The 16051-nt window shown below is 44.2% G+C and overlaps 1 protein-coding gene across 2 annotated transcripts in view; it reads right to left on the minus strand.

The window, feature by feature from the left end:
• Positions 1–2568: 2568 nt before the first annotated feature.
• The window catches only part of RCL1 (RNA terminal phosphate cyclase like 1), a 395384-nt gene continuing 381901 nt past the window's right edge, over positions 2569–16051 (minus strand). For both annotated transcript variants that reach the window (XM_078675710.1, XM_078675711.1), the window contains one exon: positions 2569–4081. In XM_078675710.1, the coding sequence (XP_078531836.1) occupies positions 3931–4081 (151 nt within the window). In that variant the 3' untranslated portion in view covers positions 2569–3930. The remainder of the gene's footprint in view (positions 4082–16051) is intronic.

The following is a 16051-nucleotide window of genomic DNA, read 5'->3' on the forward strand; positions in this document are numbered from 1 at the left end:
CTTCTCTCCTCCTGAAGCCCTGACTTCAGAAACGGTTCTCCCTGTTCGTTGATTTGTGCCCTTGTGAAATGGATCCAAAAAAGAAAAACATTGTAATTGACGTCTTTTTGTGATATTTTACTATTCCAAAGCAGTGCTTGAAATGCTTGTTTTTGAGAAGTGCCAGTACACTCGCGCTCTCTCTCAATATAAAAAAGTGCCAGGTACTTCGTACTGGATTACCAGCCCAATGAAAGCAATGTTCTAAAGTGTAGCGGGAAAAAAAGGTTAAAAACACGAAGAATAACTAAAAGCCAAATAGAGTGATAGCAAAGTGGGCAGATTGATTTTATTCATACCCAAACACATTTGCGCCACTCTACAGAGTTTGCCGGTGAAGCTCTACTTTTGTTTACTTGTCTTTCTTTGAATAGCGTTGTTTTCCCCCGGGCGGGAAACTAGTGCACCACTGCTGGAGGCACTTCAACACGTGAAATGAAAACAAAATGTGCACTGCGTCTCGGTGTTCAGGAAATTGGTCTTTTTACTATACTGCTTACATTCTGTAAGGATATAAGAAATGGACATTGAAATGGGTCCATTCTGTGCCCTGTAGTCATGTCCTTAACTTTTCAGGCAAAAACACTCTCCGATTTCTGAATAGTGAGTGTTAAGAGGGTTAAAGTAACGATGTTTTCACTGCTTACATTTTACATTCTTTACTTAATTTTGTATTCCCCTATAAGTATTTGCTTTTTCCAGGATGATATATATTTTTTTGTAGGCAGCATATTGCCCCTTTCTGGTGGTAATTTAAATTGAGCCGCATCCAGGTGTTTATAGCGGGCACAATTGGGTTATAGTTGAGGCAGTGCGAGTTTCTCTCAGTGGGCGGTATGTTGTTTAGTGGGGGACAGGATGTGACACCATGGTCAGAGCTACTGAATTTAGAACTGGGGAACCTGGTTCTGAAGGATGATTATTGCGAGATGTCTGCCCTGTCGGCACTATCCATAAAAGGGAGTCAGTGCACGCAACACAAGAGGAGGCTGTACCTCTGCACCCAGGAAGCAATGGGGATCTGTGTGACTGCACCCAGGGAGCAGTGAAAGTGGTGCCCCGGTAGAGGTGCACTCATGGGCACTAGAAAATCCCAGGGAGAAATACGCCCCCCTCCCACAAGGTTAGTAGCTTGGAGCTGTGCTTCCGTACAGCTGTAGGAGCTTTAACCATGCCTATTTCAAAGAGGAATAATATGCTAAAACAGGTTCCATTGATTTAGGGCTGAAAAGGAATGATTATGAGTAAAATAAAGTGCTGCAATAATACCGCTAAATTTACATTTTTGTGCCGCAAAATTTGCACTCTTGTGCAGCTAATGTGGGCTACTTCAGCTTTGATGGCTCTGGTGTTGGTTCCAGGAGGCACAACCAACTGACCCTTGGAGTCACTTCTCTGGGGCTTGGGAGTGACTTGCCTGAGACACAGTGCCGCAGCCTTTCTTTGCAATGTCCAGGGGTCAGCAGAGCAGTCCTAGTGCTTTCTCCAGTTCTGGCGTGATCGGAGGTTAAGCATGCTAGGGGTGCCATATTTATGCCCAGGAAGTGCCCTGGGGAGTATGATGCAGCCACTTATCAATGAGCTACTATGTCCCCTCCTTCTTGGTGATGACTTTCCGGCTATGTGTGGCATCTAGCAATACAAGAGTACACTATTTTTCCCTCTCGATATGTCTGAACCCTCCTCTGATATTAAGAGCTTGGTAGCCTACACTAGAGATGTTGCTACCTGTGGGCTACACGCTCAAGGCAAAACTAGTCCCCCCCCCCCCCCCGCCGCGCTGTCTACCTGAGCAAAGGTCAGTCCCTCAAGGGTGTGTTCGGCATTGGCCCACCAAAGTCAGCTTCGCCTTTGAAGCTCGCCTTTTGGGCCAACACCCTGAGTGGCTTCCAGCGAAGGGGAGGCAATACCTCACCCTGTAGCAGGCTGCTATTGTCTCAAAGCCTGGGAGTCGTTCACACGACTCCCCAGGAGGTTAGGAAGCAGTCTAGTGGCCAGAGACCGTGTGAGGCCACTGGATAAACTGGGTCACAGTGGCAACTTTCTATAAACTGCATTCCTATAATAGTGACATTAAATTTGACTTGACCATCAAGTCCATGGGGCTACTAACTCTCCCACTGCAAAACAACAATTTAGAAGTGTTGCTGTCAGGACATATATATAATAGGCATATCCTAATTAATACTTGCATATATTGTTAATGGAAGTAGGGGATTTGCCATTGATTTGAATGGAAAAGTCGCACTAGCAGTGTTACCACTACCCTTCCAGTCTGCAGTGGCAGGCTGGGAGCTATATTGTACCTAGTCACAGACAGGGCGGCACAAGCAGTTCTGCAGTCCTTGGTGTACACTGCCTTACATCCCTGGGTACCATTTGCTAGGAACTTATCAGTAAGACCGACTGTCAACCGCGTGTAGCCAGTTGACAGTCGGAGGTCTGGTTAGCAGGTCTCAGATAAAAAACCAGTAGTATCAGTTCATAAATGGAGGGGTGAATATGTATAAAGAGGCATTTCCTTACAAATATTCTTAGCACAATTTAATGATTTAGCAATTCATAAAAGTGGCATAAAACATTTTAATGGAATTGGTACGTATGGCATTTTAAGTTCTCTTTGACCAGACGGTTTGGGACAACACTGTATATTTCAGGGCGATTTGGAGTGAAAACCATGATCTACCCTCTAATACAGACCAATTAGGGGCTCCACGGATTTCAAGAAACAATATGAATACAGTCTGTTAACGATTACATGCGTCACTCTAGACCAACAGCACATGGGCCCTATTGAAAACTCACTTGATTGTTATGACCTTGTTTGTTTTTTACCCTCAAAGTTTCAAATGTAATTTGGAGACAAAGTATACAGAATACTGTAAATTTTTTAGAAAATATATTTACAAACTATCAAAATATAATGTTAAGAAAATCATTTACTTTAAAAAAAATATTTACACAGCCACTCAATGTAAGAGAAACTGGTTATCACCTACGAGGTCTTTGTGTAAGGTATGCATGTCTCTATTCTAAATAGTACAAAAAGGCAAAGGCAACAGATCTTGCTAGAACTAAAATTGGGAGAGGAGCCACTGGGGACACAAAGGAAGCATAGGCAACGCAACAAAGAAGGACTATAAGTTTCAGAAAAAAATATTGAATGTGTGACAACTGTCTTACTTTTTAGATGTAAAATGGTCCGTTATGCATTTCCATGGAGGAAGCATGCACCCATTCAGGCAACAAAGACTATGAAAAATACTTATGTGGGCTGATACAAAATGCAATTGACAAAGTCTCAAGCCAATAGCTGCAGTTTTCTGACCCGAAGAAGCCAATGACTGAAGGTAGATAACGAAAGCACTAGGTTTATATAACTTAACAAAACAGACTGGATATATGACAAACCTAAAAATCATATACCGAATACCACCAGGAAGCTTCTTTTTTTTAAAGGTCTTATGAATAGCAAAGTCTTATTTTAATGTAAAAAGGTTTAGCTATTTTATTCTGTGGAACCAGGGCTTGGCACATCTTTTTTCTCCCAAGGAGAACACAAAAAGGGGGAATTTTATCATGTTAAATGCATTTTTCATTTGACATTGGCTCATGGTCAGCATCAAGTCAAAACAACTGCAACTTAATTACTGGCAGGCAAAAGTAATACATTAAGCAAAGTAACAGGTATGAAGTTGCGGGTGGAGAGTCTCCTGGTGTTGAAAAACCATATTGCTAGAATGTGCGCAGCACTGCTCATTTCTTTTCCGTAAATTAAATCAGAGCTGCATTAGGACCACTACGTGTCTTTTATGCCCTTGGCATTCAAGTTCAATTTGTTACTGGCATATTACGTTGAGTAGATTTGGAAGTGGTTTGGTTAAAATAAATTTATTTTATTGTCTTGCTTAGGTTGGAAAATCCAACTCCAACACATGTTAGCTGTATCTTCTCCCCGCCTTTCTGTTCTTCTTCATTAGTACGCATTTCAATTTTAAACATAGTCTGGAAGAAGCTCCTTAAGTGACGCAGGAACTCAATTCTATAAAGAAAGAAATAAACATATGGTTGGTACAAATGGTAGTAAAACACTAATGGAAAGACACCTGGCTACCACATATTTACCCAAGTTAACTTAACAGCGCCACAACCCTGTAAGCAAATACATCTAAACTTTTAAAACACCAAGAATGAAACGGTAACATAAGAGGGCTAGAAAAGTCAGGACTGTGATTGGATAGTCTCATTGATCAGCATACACCACATCATGACATTGATTTCTAAAAAGTCTACAGAGTAGAAAGAGAAGATTAAACAACGTTAAGAAAAAATTACAACGGAAAAATGCACACAGTTTAGGCATACAGAAAGAAAAAATGCATTCAGGTCACTCCTGAAGAGTAACAACTTAACCTCGGAAAGAAGCAAAAAAAAAAATGAGACATTAACAGGTTCAGATGTTCAACACTTACCCGCAATATAGGATGACAACATTGCCCTTTTGCTTGCTCTTAAGCGGTCCTTGGATTTTGGTTGTTCCTATGGTTAACTATTTTCTACAGCACTGTGCACTCAGAGGCTAATGAAACTTCACCCTTAAATGAACCAAATCTTACACAATTTAGACCTCATTCTGCTATTGTGTAGCTGAGCAGTTTTTAAGCCTACCCCATAAAATGTGTTCACAAGTCAAACATTTTCAAAGGAACTACATAACCAAATTTAAAATGGCTAACGTCCAAAGAGCATGTTATGGTAAGTTATTAGCTTTTTATTGAAATGCAGTATTTATACAGCTATTCATACCCCATTGAGGTGCCGAAACACTCTGTGGGGAGGGGAAAGTGTTTTGTTGCAGTGAATGACTATAGAGGTGCTCCTGTCTTGTCAGTGAGAGATACAGCTGTGTAAATTATTATAATAGCTAGCGTCCATAATTTACTCAGATCAGTTTTAATTTTGTGATTGCCATTTCAACTTCCGATACATTCCTATGCTGACTACAACAGTTCGGAACACCACTCTCGTGGATGTGGGATGAAGGGAGAAGATGGAGAAAAAGAGAGGAAGAGATCTACCTGGATCACTGTGAATGTCCACGATCCGTTGGATGGTATGGCGAATGGGACTTGCAGTATGGATTTTATTAATCAGTCAAGTAAATTCTTATGGGAATATACACATATTTCACAATTGATTAAAATAGAAATAGTTTTTTTCTTAAGTAGCCCAGAAAAATTCATGATGATATCTTTCAGCCACACAAATTATGCAATTGCAAGCATATAACCAATCAAATTTCTCCATATCAATAGACGCTATAGTTCACAGCCCAATATCTCACATTTGTTTAGAACACTTTAGAAAGATTAATAAAAATGTAGCCAATGACAAATATATATATATATATTTTTTTAAAAGGGCACCCCACTCAGCTTGCAAGTTAGAGCGGCATAGCGCTCCATAAGAAAAGTGTCCGCCATTGTCCTGTGTGGGCATGCTGCAAATACAAAAAGCAGCTGCCATTGTCCCCATCAGAGTCAATAAACAAAAAAGTGCTCACCAACGTATAATGCAGCCCATGTAACAAGCCAAATAAAAGGTTCAGTCGTTATGGGAGGTAACAGATGCCGACAAGGCGATAGGAAGGACTAACAAGCCTATTTACGAATCAGAAGCTAGCATTTATGAAGGATAATGACAGAAGCCAATGACAAATAGGGGCGGAGAGTGGGCAGGGCTTCCAGTGCATACTCCAGTATAGCATGCCTCGCAGAGTGAGCAGCGGATGCCCACCGTCGCAATGCTCGACCTAACAAACCAATCTTCATCCTCTCTTGAAGCCCAAATAAGTGAGGACTTCGTTAGAGTTCACTAGGATCTAAACCCACTTACTATGCCGGTCAACTAATGTGGCTAGCATTTCCTCCCAGTTTAACCTACAGAACTATCTCCCATTGGGAGCACATACATTCTGATAAGCAGTTTTCACTGCCATCATTACTGTTCTAAACAGAGAAGTTCAAATTCAACTAAAGAAAGGGCTTGTAATACATCTTCCGTAATCTGAACTCTAATTCTCTTGTAATAAACAACCTCTAAGTTAATAGTGGCATTTGGGCCTGGTAGAAAAACCTCTTTAAACTCCAAGCTGAGAGCAAAATGATCACTGGGCCCCATATCTAGGACAAAACAAATTTCCACCCGTTGGAACTGGTGAACTCGAACCATCACAACCAATAGGTCATTTACTACCACTATATTTAAAGGTTTTTCCAGCTAGAATATCATCATGGCACCTAACCATTTACGTTGATCAAACTCAATTCAACTAAACAATGTAAAACCTACACATCTCCTTCCCCGGTGCTTTCGAAAAAATACATTCCGGAATGTTTAATGTTAAATACAAGTGTTTCATTACCTCGTCAAACTCTTTAAAAACAGGATTTTTGATCAAAATCTCCCCTACCATCAACAAAGCATCTGGGAAGTTACAAAACAATTTTTTTTTACATCATTAACAAAATTCAGCAGCTCACAAAATTCAGCAGCTCACACTCCAGCAGAGGGCGAGTTGGCGGTACATACACATTTAGAAATATCATTTGCTTCAACCCCTCCATACTGCTGTACATGTCAATTAGACAAACAAAAATCCATAAGCAAGCAGTTAGTGCACTGTGGGAAGAAAGTAACAAAGCTCATGAGACCAGTGTTAGCACTCCACCCACTGCTCTTCCTCTTAGTGAGGCCATAGCATTTTGAACTATGGCAACCAACCCCTCCCCTATGGGGCACTCCAACAGCCAGGTTTCCTGGAGGAACAAAATGGAATAATTCATCGAGATCTTTGATTTTCCATTTCTGTAAATGTTTTGAATCCATGAATGTTCCATACCAGGACACAAACTGGCTGAGGATTCTCTAACTCCTACCAATCAATCTTATCTGCCCTCCACGGCGAAAGGTAATGATCCTGAGCATTTTTAAAGAACTACCACTCTTCTTTCAGGGGGGCAACCCCCAAGGACGGTAGTCACTTTCCCTCTTTGACTTGTCAAACTGCCAGCAGTGGGTCCGATTTTGATTCCTTAAACCCAAAGCACTATCATTGGAGATCGTTATAGTAACTATTCTTTCTTGCAAAGCAAAATCTGGTTTCTGTTTTACAGCTAGAGGCCCAGAAAATTAGACTTGCATCCGTTTTAATCCACCATGTTCATAAAAAAAATGGAGCTAACTATATTTCCTCATTTTCTTCACAGAGACTAATGTTATTTGACACCAGGGCTGGTCCAGCAGCAAGTTCTTTGTTTCCTTTGAGGTAAACAAAACTCTGGTTCTCTTCCCCGGCAATCTCCCTAAAGCCAACAAATGCAAAGTCCATTGTAGAGATATTCCTTAATCTTTTAAGGTTGGCAAATGCATTTAGCAGTTTAGACCTGTTGAGGTGTTGACTGTCTGCCTTCTGTTTCTAGATTTCACCTTTAGGAACAGCATCGGAGGTCTCGTCTGCTTACCCAAGGTAACATTATTAGGACCCGATAAGGGCTTTCTTTTCGCACACTCAGTACACCGACCAACCAAATTGGGAGAAAATCTCCCCTTATGGTCTTTGGTGTTTTTGGCGTTCCTAATACTTTTGTTATATTTACCCCCAACACCCTCATTTATCACTGTTGTGCATTCCTTGCTTTTTATTTTCCCATTCCCAAACGGATTAATTTGGTCTCCCGGTCTTTCTTGCTTAATTGCCCCCGAGTAGCATGTTTTTCTTTGATTTTTTGGCCCCCCCCCACCCACCTGGGGGTACCTCATCATGCGTAATTGACAAGAGGGCTAGATTTGGTAAGAACACCCTTAGGACGTTCTCCCATCGAAACATCTTTAACTGCATTCTTTAATGATTTGCTAACACATTCAAGCAGTTGGATAAGCTTAACATTTTGCATATTTTTCAAGACCAGAGCTTTTTAACATTCCCTGGAAAGTTAATTGCATTAAAGAAAGAAGATTTAACATTGACAGATCTTGGATAAAATCAAAAATATTTCCCAGGTAGTTAATCTCATTTGTTAGTTCATGGTGGTTTTGTTTTTACTAGTCCCTCTCATGGATCCAAAAGTGGATTCCTCCAACTCTTCAGACTCGGAAAACTATATACATTCATGCTGCAAATTGTTTATTGTTTCACTCAATTCTGTACCTATCCCTGCTCCGTTCATAGAAGTTGGGGACGAAGATCTTGGGGGTCTAGTTCCAGGGCACACCATCATCAAATTAGAGAGCCCTGACAAGTCCAGGCCCCCTGAGCCTTGACCAGAACATTCATACGAAGGGCTTACATGATCTACGTCAATCTTCTTGACCTTTGGCAAAACTGCAATATCGAGATCACCTAGTGGACAATCTCTCCTAAAGATTGTTTTTTGGCTAAAGCACATAAGAGTGGAGACTCAAAGGAGGGGGAATCATACCACCTGCTTCCCCCCCTACAGTGTGCGACTCCTCCGTTCTAATGGTTTTATAAACAACATTTTACACATCAACATCAATTTAGCCTTTAGCCACATTTCGCTCCTACTCATTCAGGGCAAAGCCAATGTTTGGACTTTTGATTTTAAAGTGTTTTGTAACAAAGTCTCATAGGAAAGATGGTAGGCCAGCAACCGGTCTAAGAGACTTCTGCCTTTTCTCTAGACCTCGAGGCTTCTTATCAAACAAGAACACCATCATTGACCCCCCCCCCCCCCCGGGATAACTGGGCCATTGCAGCAACTCTCACTTGTTTTGTTCCCAGGCAATCCCTGTCCTGATGCGACCCTCACATCACGAGTAGGGTTGAAACGTCATCGACATCAAAAGGATAGTCCATAGAGAGAAGCACCAGAACAATCTGGTTGATCCTCCCCTGCACTGAAAATTGAATAATTGGACACCCATTTTTAAAACCAATAGCCTGTTTTTTATTCCAAGTCACTTTGTCACACATTTAGGTTAAGGTTATGTCACTTGATGTTCCTTTGCCACTCTTTTCCTCTCCTCAACAAAATCACTCACAAAAACTAAGGTGTCATACCAAAAAAGTAAATGTGCAAAATATGGAAATAAATCTTCCATAATTTTCCCTTTTGTAGCACAACAAAATTAACTTGACTCAGCAGAATTAAGTTAAAATAAAGTAATTGTTCTGGCTACTTCTTACCGTTGTAGAAGCCAACTCTAGGCAGATGTGCTCTGTCCCACAGTGTTTTTTTCTTGATTAAATCAACACAGAAGTTACCTGTGAATCTGAATGTTACTATAAAATAAGTTCCATGTGAACGCTTGTCCTCAATTAATACTCACTTGTGATGGAGCATTTTAATTTACAGTCCAACTTGTAAAGGTCTCCTTGGCCAGGAAGGAAAGAGGAAGAAAGTTCTAGTACACTAGGTTTTCTTGCACGGAGTAGAGATCCTATTCACTCTCTAGCTGTGCTTTGTTCTCCCTCTCTTGGGACCATCTGCCCCACTTCTGTTCCCATTTCCACTTCCTTTCCCTCTACACCTCAGCACACGCTCCGCCACGATAGGCCAGTTTTTTTTCCACAGATGTTGCTGAGAATTACATGGTAAAAAGCCAGTCTCCTATGTTTTCCTCGGACTTCCTCGTAGCCAAGTCGACAAACTGGTCTCAAGTGAATTGTTAAACAGCAGCAAAGATTGACCAGTCATAACGAATAGTTTCTTACCGGTCGGTGTTGTTTTGCAGCTTGAAGATCTTTCTGGATTCACTATGCTGTGCATTATTCCGCAGTCTAGTGGTTGGGTCCGGAATCGTAGTATTTTTTCTGGTTTTGCTTTTTTTCGTAGCCCAGGTGAGCATCTACTTCCCACCATTTGGTGTCCTTCCTGTGACGTCGGCACGCTTCCTGCGGAAGCTCCAACCTTTGGGCGCCATCTTCGGATTCTTTTTTTCATGTTTTTGTTCATCTTTATCCAATCTTTTCAAGTTCTTCCTTAATTTAAAGGAACTCCAGATTTGTCTCTTTAAAGAGTCTGATTGTATATGGTCTTTGTATTCTTTGCTCCTCCTTCCTCATCCTTCTGGCCGAGGTGGGTGGGTTCGCTAGTGAATCCAGAAAGATCTTCAAGCTGTAAAACACAGACAGGTAAGCAACTATTCGTTTTGCAGTGTGATTCTTTCTGGATTCACTATGCTGTGCATAGACTTTGTAGCGGTTTGTTAAGTTTGTGGCGGATGGGTGGAAGGTGAGTGTTGGTTGTTGAATATATGTTGAAGCACTTTCTGTCCTACTTGTGCTTCCTTGTTTATTTGTATATCCACACAGTAGTGCTTAGTGAACGTGTGCACTGAAGCCCATGTTGCCGCCAGGCATGTGTCTTGGATGGGTGTGTTAGCCAGGAAGGCTATTGTTGCTCCCTTTTTCCTTGTAGAGTGGGCTTGTGCACCTCCTAGTAGTTCTTGACCTGCCTGCTTGTGGCAGAATTGTATAGTTTGTGCGATCCATCATGCGATGGTGCCCTTCGTTACTGGTCTTCCCAGGAAACTGCTTGCGAAGGATACAAAGAATTGCTTTGTTTTCCTGTGCTCTTTAGTGCTTTCCATGTAATGCATTACTGCCCTTCTAGCGTCCAGAGTGTGCAGTGCTCTCTCTGCACTTGTGGATGGTTTCGAAAGAAGCTTGGTATCTGTATTGTTTGGTTTATGTGAAACCTTGACACAACCTTTGGCATAAAGTGTGGGTCTGTTCTCATTACCACCCTGTCATTGTGTATTTGAATGTAGGGTTCCTGTAGCGTCAGCGGTTGTAGCTCGCTTACCCTGCGTAGCGAGGTGATTGCTACTAGAAAGGCTGTCTTCATTTGTAGTGAGGCCTTGTGGATGGGTTCTAAAGGCGCTTGCATAAGCTCAGTTATAACTAAATTTAGGTTCCATGCCTGTGTTTGGCATCCTTTTTGGTGAGGCGATCCTTTTAGCCCCTTCCAGGAATCTCTTTACTACTTGGGAAGTAAAGAAGCTCTTTCCCGTCTCACCTCTTGTGTAGGCTACTATCGCTGCTAGGTGTACTCTGTGAGGTAGAGCGTAGTTTTTTTTTTTAGCAGGTGTGCTAAATATTTTATCACAGTTGATTCCTTGGTCATTTTCTTGTGTAGTCTTTCCCTTATGCACCATTGCGTGAAACTTTTCCATTTCACCACATAACACCTCCGTGTGGTATGTCTCCTTGCCTCCCGGAGCACGCACATTGAGCTCTCTGGGAGTTTAAGGTGCGCAAACTACGTCTTCAGGAGCCATGCAGCTAGGCAGAGGCTCTCTGGCTCCCCGTTTTGCATGGAGAGCAAGTATTTTCTTTTTGTGAACTTGTGAGGTGGTCCCTGCGCCATCTCCACTATTTGTGAGAACCAGGACTGCCTGGCCCACTGTGGTGCCACCAGAATCAGTGTCATGTTACTGGTTCTGCATTTGCTGAGTGCCCTGTGTATCAGTGGTATCGGGGGAAAGCGTAGGCAAATGTTTTCGACCAGCTTATCCATAGGCATTTCCCTGGGATTGTTTCCCTGGCTGCCTGGATGCGAAGTATTGGCATTTTGCATTCTGGTGTGTTGCAAATAGGTCTGTCTGCTGAGCCTGTCTGCCTCCACGTTGTCCTTTCCTAGTAGGTGTATTGCCAGGAGGTTTATTTCTAGTGGGATGGCCGATCTCCATATCTCCTGCGCTAGGTTGGATAGTGCAACGGATTGTGTTCCTCCCTGTTTGTTGATGTAGAACATCGCTGTTGTGTTGTCGTTTGCATCAACACTCCGCTTGTACAGTTGTTTCTGGAATGCTTTTAGGGCAAGGAACATGGTCTTTAGTTCCAGGTAGTTGATGTGCCTGATTGCATCTGTTGGGAGTCCACAGACCCCTCACCTTGAGCTGGTTCTTTTGGGATGAGTCTGTGGTGATGGTCACTGTTGGGTTTGGTGGTGTTAAAGGCTTCCCCCTGGTTATGTTCTCCTTGTTCCACCACGCTTTCTCCTCTTGCACTGCGTGCGTTACAACCACTAGATCTTTCCAACTCCCTCTAGCTTGTGACCATTGTTGTTGGAGCCATTCCTGGAATGGTCTCATGTGAAGTTGTATATTGGGGACTAGGTGTATGCAGGACGCCATCATCCCCATAATATTGCTCGCTGTCCTGACTGTCAGAGCTCGCCCCTTTTGGTATGGACGCGTCTCCTTCAGCAGGGCAAGTGTTCTCTTGTCGCTGGGGAACACTTTGCTCTGTATGGTGTTGATCTATGCACCTAGGAAGATCTTCACTTGTTCTGGTTCCATTGAGGATTTCCCCCAGTGTATTGAGAATACCAGTTCTGTCAGCGTCTGTGTGACCCGCAGTGCATGTAGTTGGCATTGTTTGTAGGAGCTTGCCTGTATTAACCAGTCGTCGAGGTAGGGGTATACATGAATCCCTTCCCTCCGTAGGTGCGCTGCTACCGCTGCGAGGCATTTGGTGAAGACCCCTGGTGCGGATTTTAGACCGAAGGTCAGGGCTGTGAACTGGTAGTGCGCTTTGTCAATGGCAAATCTCAGTAGATGTTTGTGTTGTCTGTTCATGGGAATGTGTAGGTAGGCATCTTTGAGGTCTATGGTGGACATAAAGTCTCTGTCCCTTATCTGAGGAATTACCTCTCGTAGGGATGTCATCTTGAACTTTTGAGTCTTTATGTATTTGTTTAGGAACCGTAGGTCCAGGATGGGTCTTAACGTTTAGTCCACCTTTGGTACAAGGAAGTAGTTGGACTACACTCCCTTGTTTCTTTCTTTGAGCGGTACTGTTTCTATCGCCTCCTGGAGGATTTCTTGTGCTTCCTGTTGGAGTAGCGAGAGTTCTTTTGCCGAGTGCGCCTTTCCTTTTGGTTTCCTGTTTGGAGGCTTCTTTTCCAGTTCTATACAGTATCCGAACTGTATGATGTTCAGTATCCATTTTTCTGTTATTTTCTTCCACTCCTGGAAGAAGTATTTTAGTCTGCCTCCTACTGGTGTTACATGTTCGTTGATCCCTGATTTGAGTGTGTGTAAAACTTTGCTTATTTTGTTGTGCCCCTCCCCTAGAGGTGTTGTGTGGGTGGGCACGTTTGGTGGAGCGGAGTCACTTTGACGTGGGTTGCTGGCCCCCTCTTCGTTTGTCCTCGTCCATTCGCCCTCCCGAAAAAAGGACTGGCTCCTGCGCTGGTATTGCCAGGTTTGCTGCTGCGCTTGGTTGTTGCCCTGGTAGTTCTGCTGGAATGTCTGATGTGATGTTCCCGGCTGGTTTCCCCCTCTTCCATTTGGTCTCCGTGTCGGGGTGCCCCTTCTCATTCCTCCGAACTGCAACGCCCCCATGGACCTTGCAGTTTCATTTTCCTTCTTGAGCTGCGTCAGTTTCTCATCTACTGGAGCTGCATCAGTTTCTCATCTACTCGCGCTCCAAACAGTGTTTCTCCATTGAAGGGTGTGTTCAGAATATTATTCTGGACGTCCGGCTTGAAACCAGAGATCCTCAGCCAGGCATGCCTTCTTTCTGTTACCCTTATCATCACGCGCCTGCTGGATGGGTCTTCCGCATCCAGGGCTGATTTGAAGCATGAGTTTGCCATGTTCTTGCCTTCCACCAGGTGTGTTGCTCTCTGTTGGTATTGTTCTGGGAGGTGTGTGAGTAGCTGGCCAACCTCCTCCCAATGCGGGTACGTATGCCTATTGAGTAGGGCATTAGAATTGGCAATGCGCCAGGGGATTGCTGCATTCCTCTATTATTTTCCCAGTAAGGTCTATCCACTTACTTTCCTTGTCTGGAGGTGGGCCTGAGTGTGAGAATGTTGGTCCCTGGATGTATGGTGGGTCCTTAGAGGAATGTTTATACTTCTTTTCTGTCCTAGGTGTGACAGACTTGCAGCTTAATGGCTCCTTGAAAGCTTCCCTTCCCTGGTCCAGGACACTTGGGAGCATGGGGAGGAATGGACTCCTAGTTTGAGTGGGAAGCAGGGTCTCTAAGAGGAAGCAGGCTTTTGGTTTCTCTTCCTCCAGTTTCACCCCATATGCTGCTGCCGCATTTCTGATTTCCATATTGTAGATACCAATGTCATCTGGCGGCGAAGGCCTCAAAGGATATGTTTCTGTAGCCTCTTCTGGGCTTTCGGTGTTGAGGTCCTGCCAATCCAGATCCTGCGCCACAGAGTATGCAGACCCCAAACTTGTTTGCTGGTCTTCCTCACCTTCTCCCTCATAATAGTATAGGCCCTGTTCCTCTTGATGTTCCTAGGGCTTCGGAGTTTTCGGCGGCTCTTCGGCGTCGAACTCCTCTTAGTCCTAGACGATAGTCGTCGGCTTCGACAAGATGGTGAACCTTTTCACCCAGTCATCAAATTCATTTTTCCTTTGCAGGATACTGTCCATTTTGGACTCGAGCCTTCTCTTTTTGCTCTCCATCTCGGCGGCCTGTTTGGCGTCGAGGGTTTCGGCCGATCTCTTCGATGTTAAAGTTGCCTTTGGGTCCTTTTCCTTCGGCGTCGAGCGCGCCTTTTCGGGGACGTGCTTCAACGACCTAGGCTTGTCTTGGGTTTTCGCCGACTGGGAGCCCTTTTCGAAGTATCCGCTGGGCTGTTTGTCCCTGGATGCAGATGCGTCCGTCGAATGTTTCAGCGCCAGAGCGCCTGTCGAGGACTTTGACTGTTTTTTCGAGCATCTGACTCGGATTTTCAAGAGTCTGTTGGGGTCTTAGGGGTAGACTTCTCTTACCTCCTTTGTGGTTTTCGTATCGGTCTCTACGACCGTGTAGTCATCTGGTCCCTCTGCAATGTTGTCCTCTTCCCCACTGGAGAGGCCCAAGTCCCGGAGCGACTGAGGTTGACCGTGGCCTTGCATGTTGTAGTTGGCCCTCCTCTGTCTCTCTTATCCTGGGTGTCTCGTGGCCGGCAGGCAAAGGTTGCAAACCGGATGCTCGTCCTTCTGCGCGTATTTGTGGTGGCAATTACGAAAGAATTTAAAGGGTGTTTTGTCCATTTCTGCGCTCAGGGGCCCCCCGGTCTGCGCCTTCTCCGTTGGACGTCGAAGTTTTCGATGTTCTCCTCCTTCGTTGTCCCGGTTCAGTGGTCGACTGCGAGATTTATTCTCCAATTTCTTCAGTGGTTTTCTGTCTTTCTCCTTTTATCCAAAAACTCTGGAACCTCGCGGTGGCGATCCAGACCCAACGGCGGAAAAAAGAATCTGAATGTGGCGCCCAAAGGTGGGAGCTTCCACAGGAAGCGTGCAGACATCACAGGAAAGACACCAAATGGTGGAATGTCAACGCCCACCTGGGCTATGAAAAAACCCCAAAAAAAACAAAACACTACGATTCCAGACCCAACCACTAGACTGCGGAATAATGCACCATCCAGAAAGATTCATGCTGCAAAATGTACAACCCAGGAGGGCACGGGCAGGCGAGGGAAGACTCGGAGGGTTGATTCAGGCACAGCCACAAGGCACAAGCTGCCCCAACTCACTAGAATGGCTGCCTCCGCACGAGGGCTACCTGCAATGCAATTACCTAGTGTGCCCCTATCCACTTCAGGATCAGCTGCTGCTAGATTCAGTGATTCTCACTGCATCACACCACCTCCATGTCGTGCTCCTATATGATGGGGGGGGGGGGGGTCCGGGTGGAGTTACCGGGAGCCACTCAGATTAATTTAGTTTGGTTTAGGAACCTTGAAGCTCAGACCCGTGGCAATTGTGCGGTTTATCACTTTGACCACTTGACACTTTGATGTCAATTTTTAAATGTCGTTTTTTTAGCGGGCAGGGAATGATGGGTTGACAAGGACGGACCCCCCCACCCCCACACCCAATGTGTTGACTCCCTAACGCCAAATCCGGCTAGAGCTTTTGCTACAAATGGCTTGCCAACCTCCTCAGGGCCTCCTTAGGGCTTGCGTGTGTCTCTGCAACCGGGCCCTGCAAATCGATCAGTCTGGCCTGTTGCTTTGGCCTGCTCCAATCG

This window comes from Lissotriton helveticus, chromosome 2_1, assembly GCF_964261635.1.
Source record: "Lissotriton helveticus chromosome 2_1, aLisHel1.1, whole genome shotgun sequence".
Taxonomy (NCBI): Eukaryota; Metazoa; Chordata; class Amphibia; order Caudata; family Salamandridae; genus Lissotriton; species Lissotriton helveticus.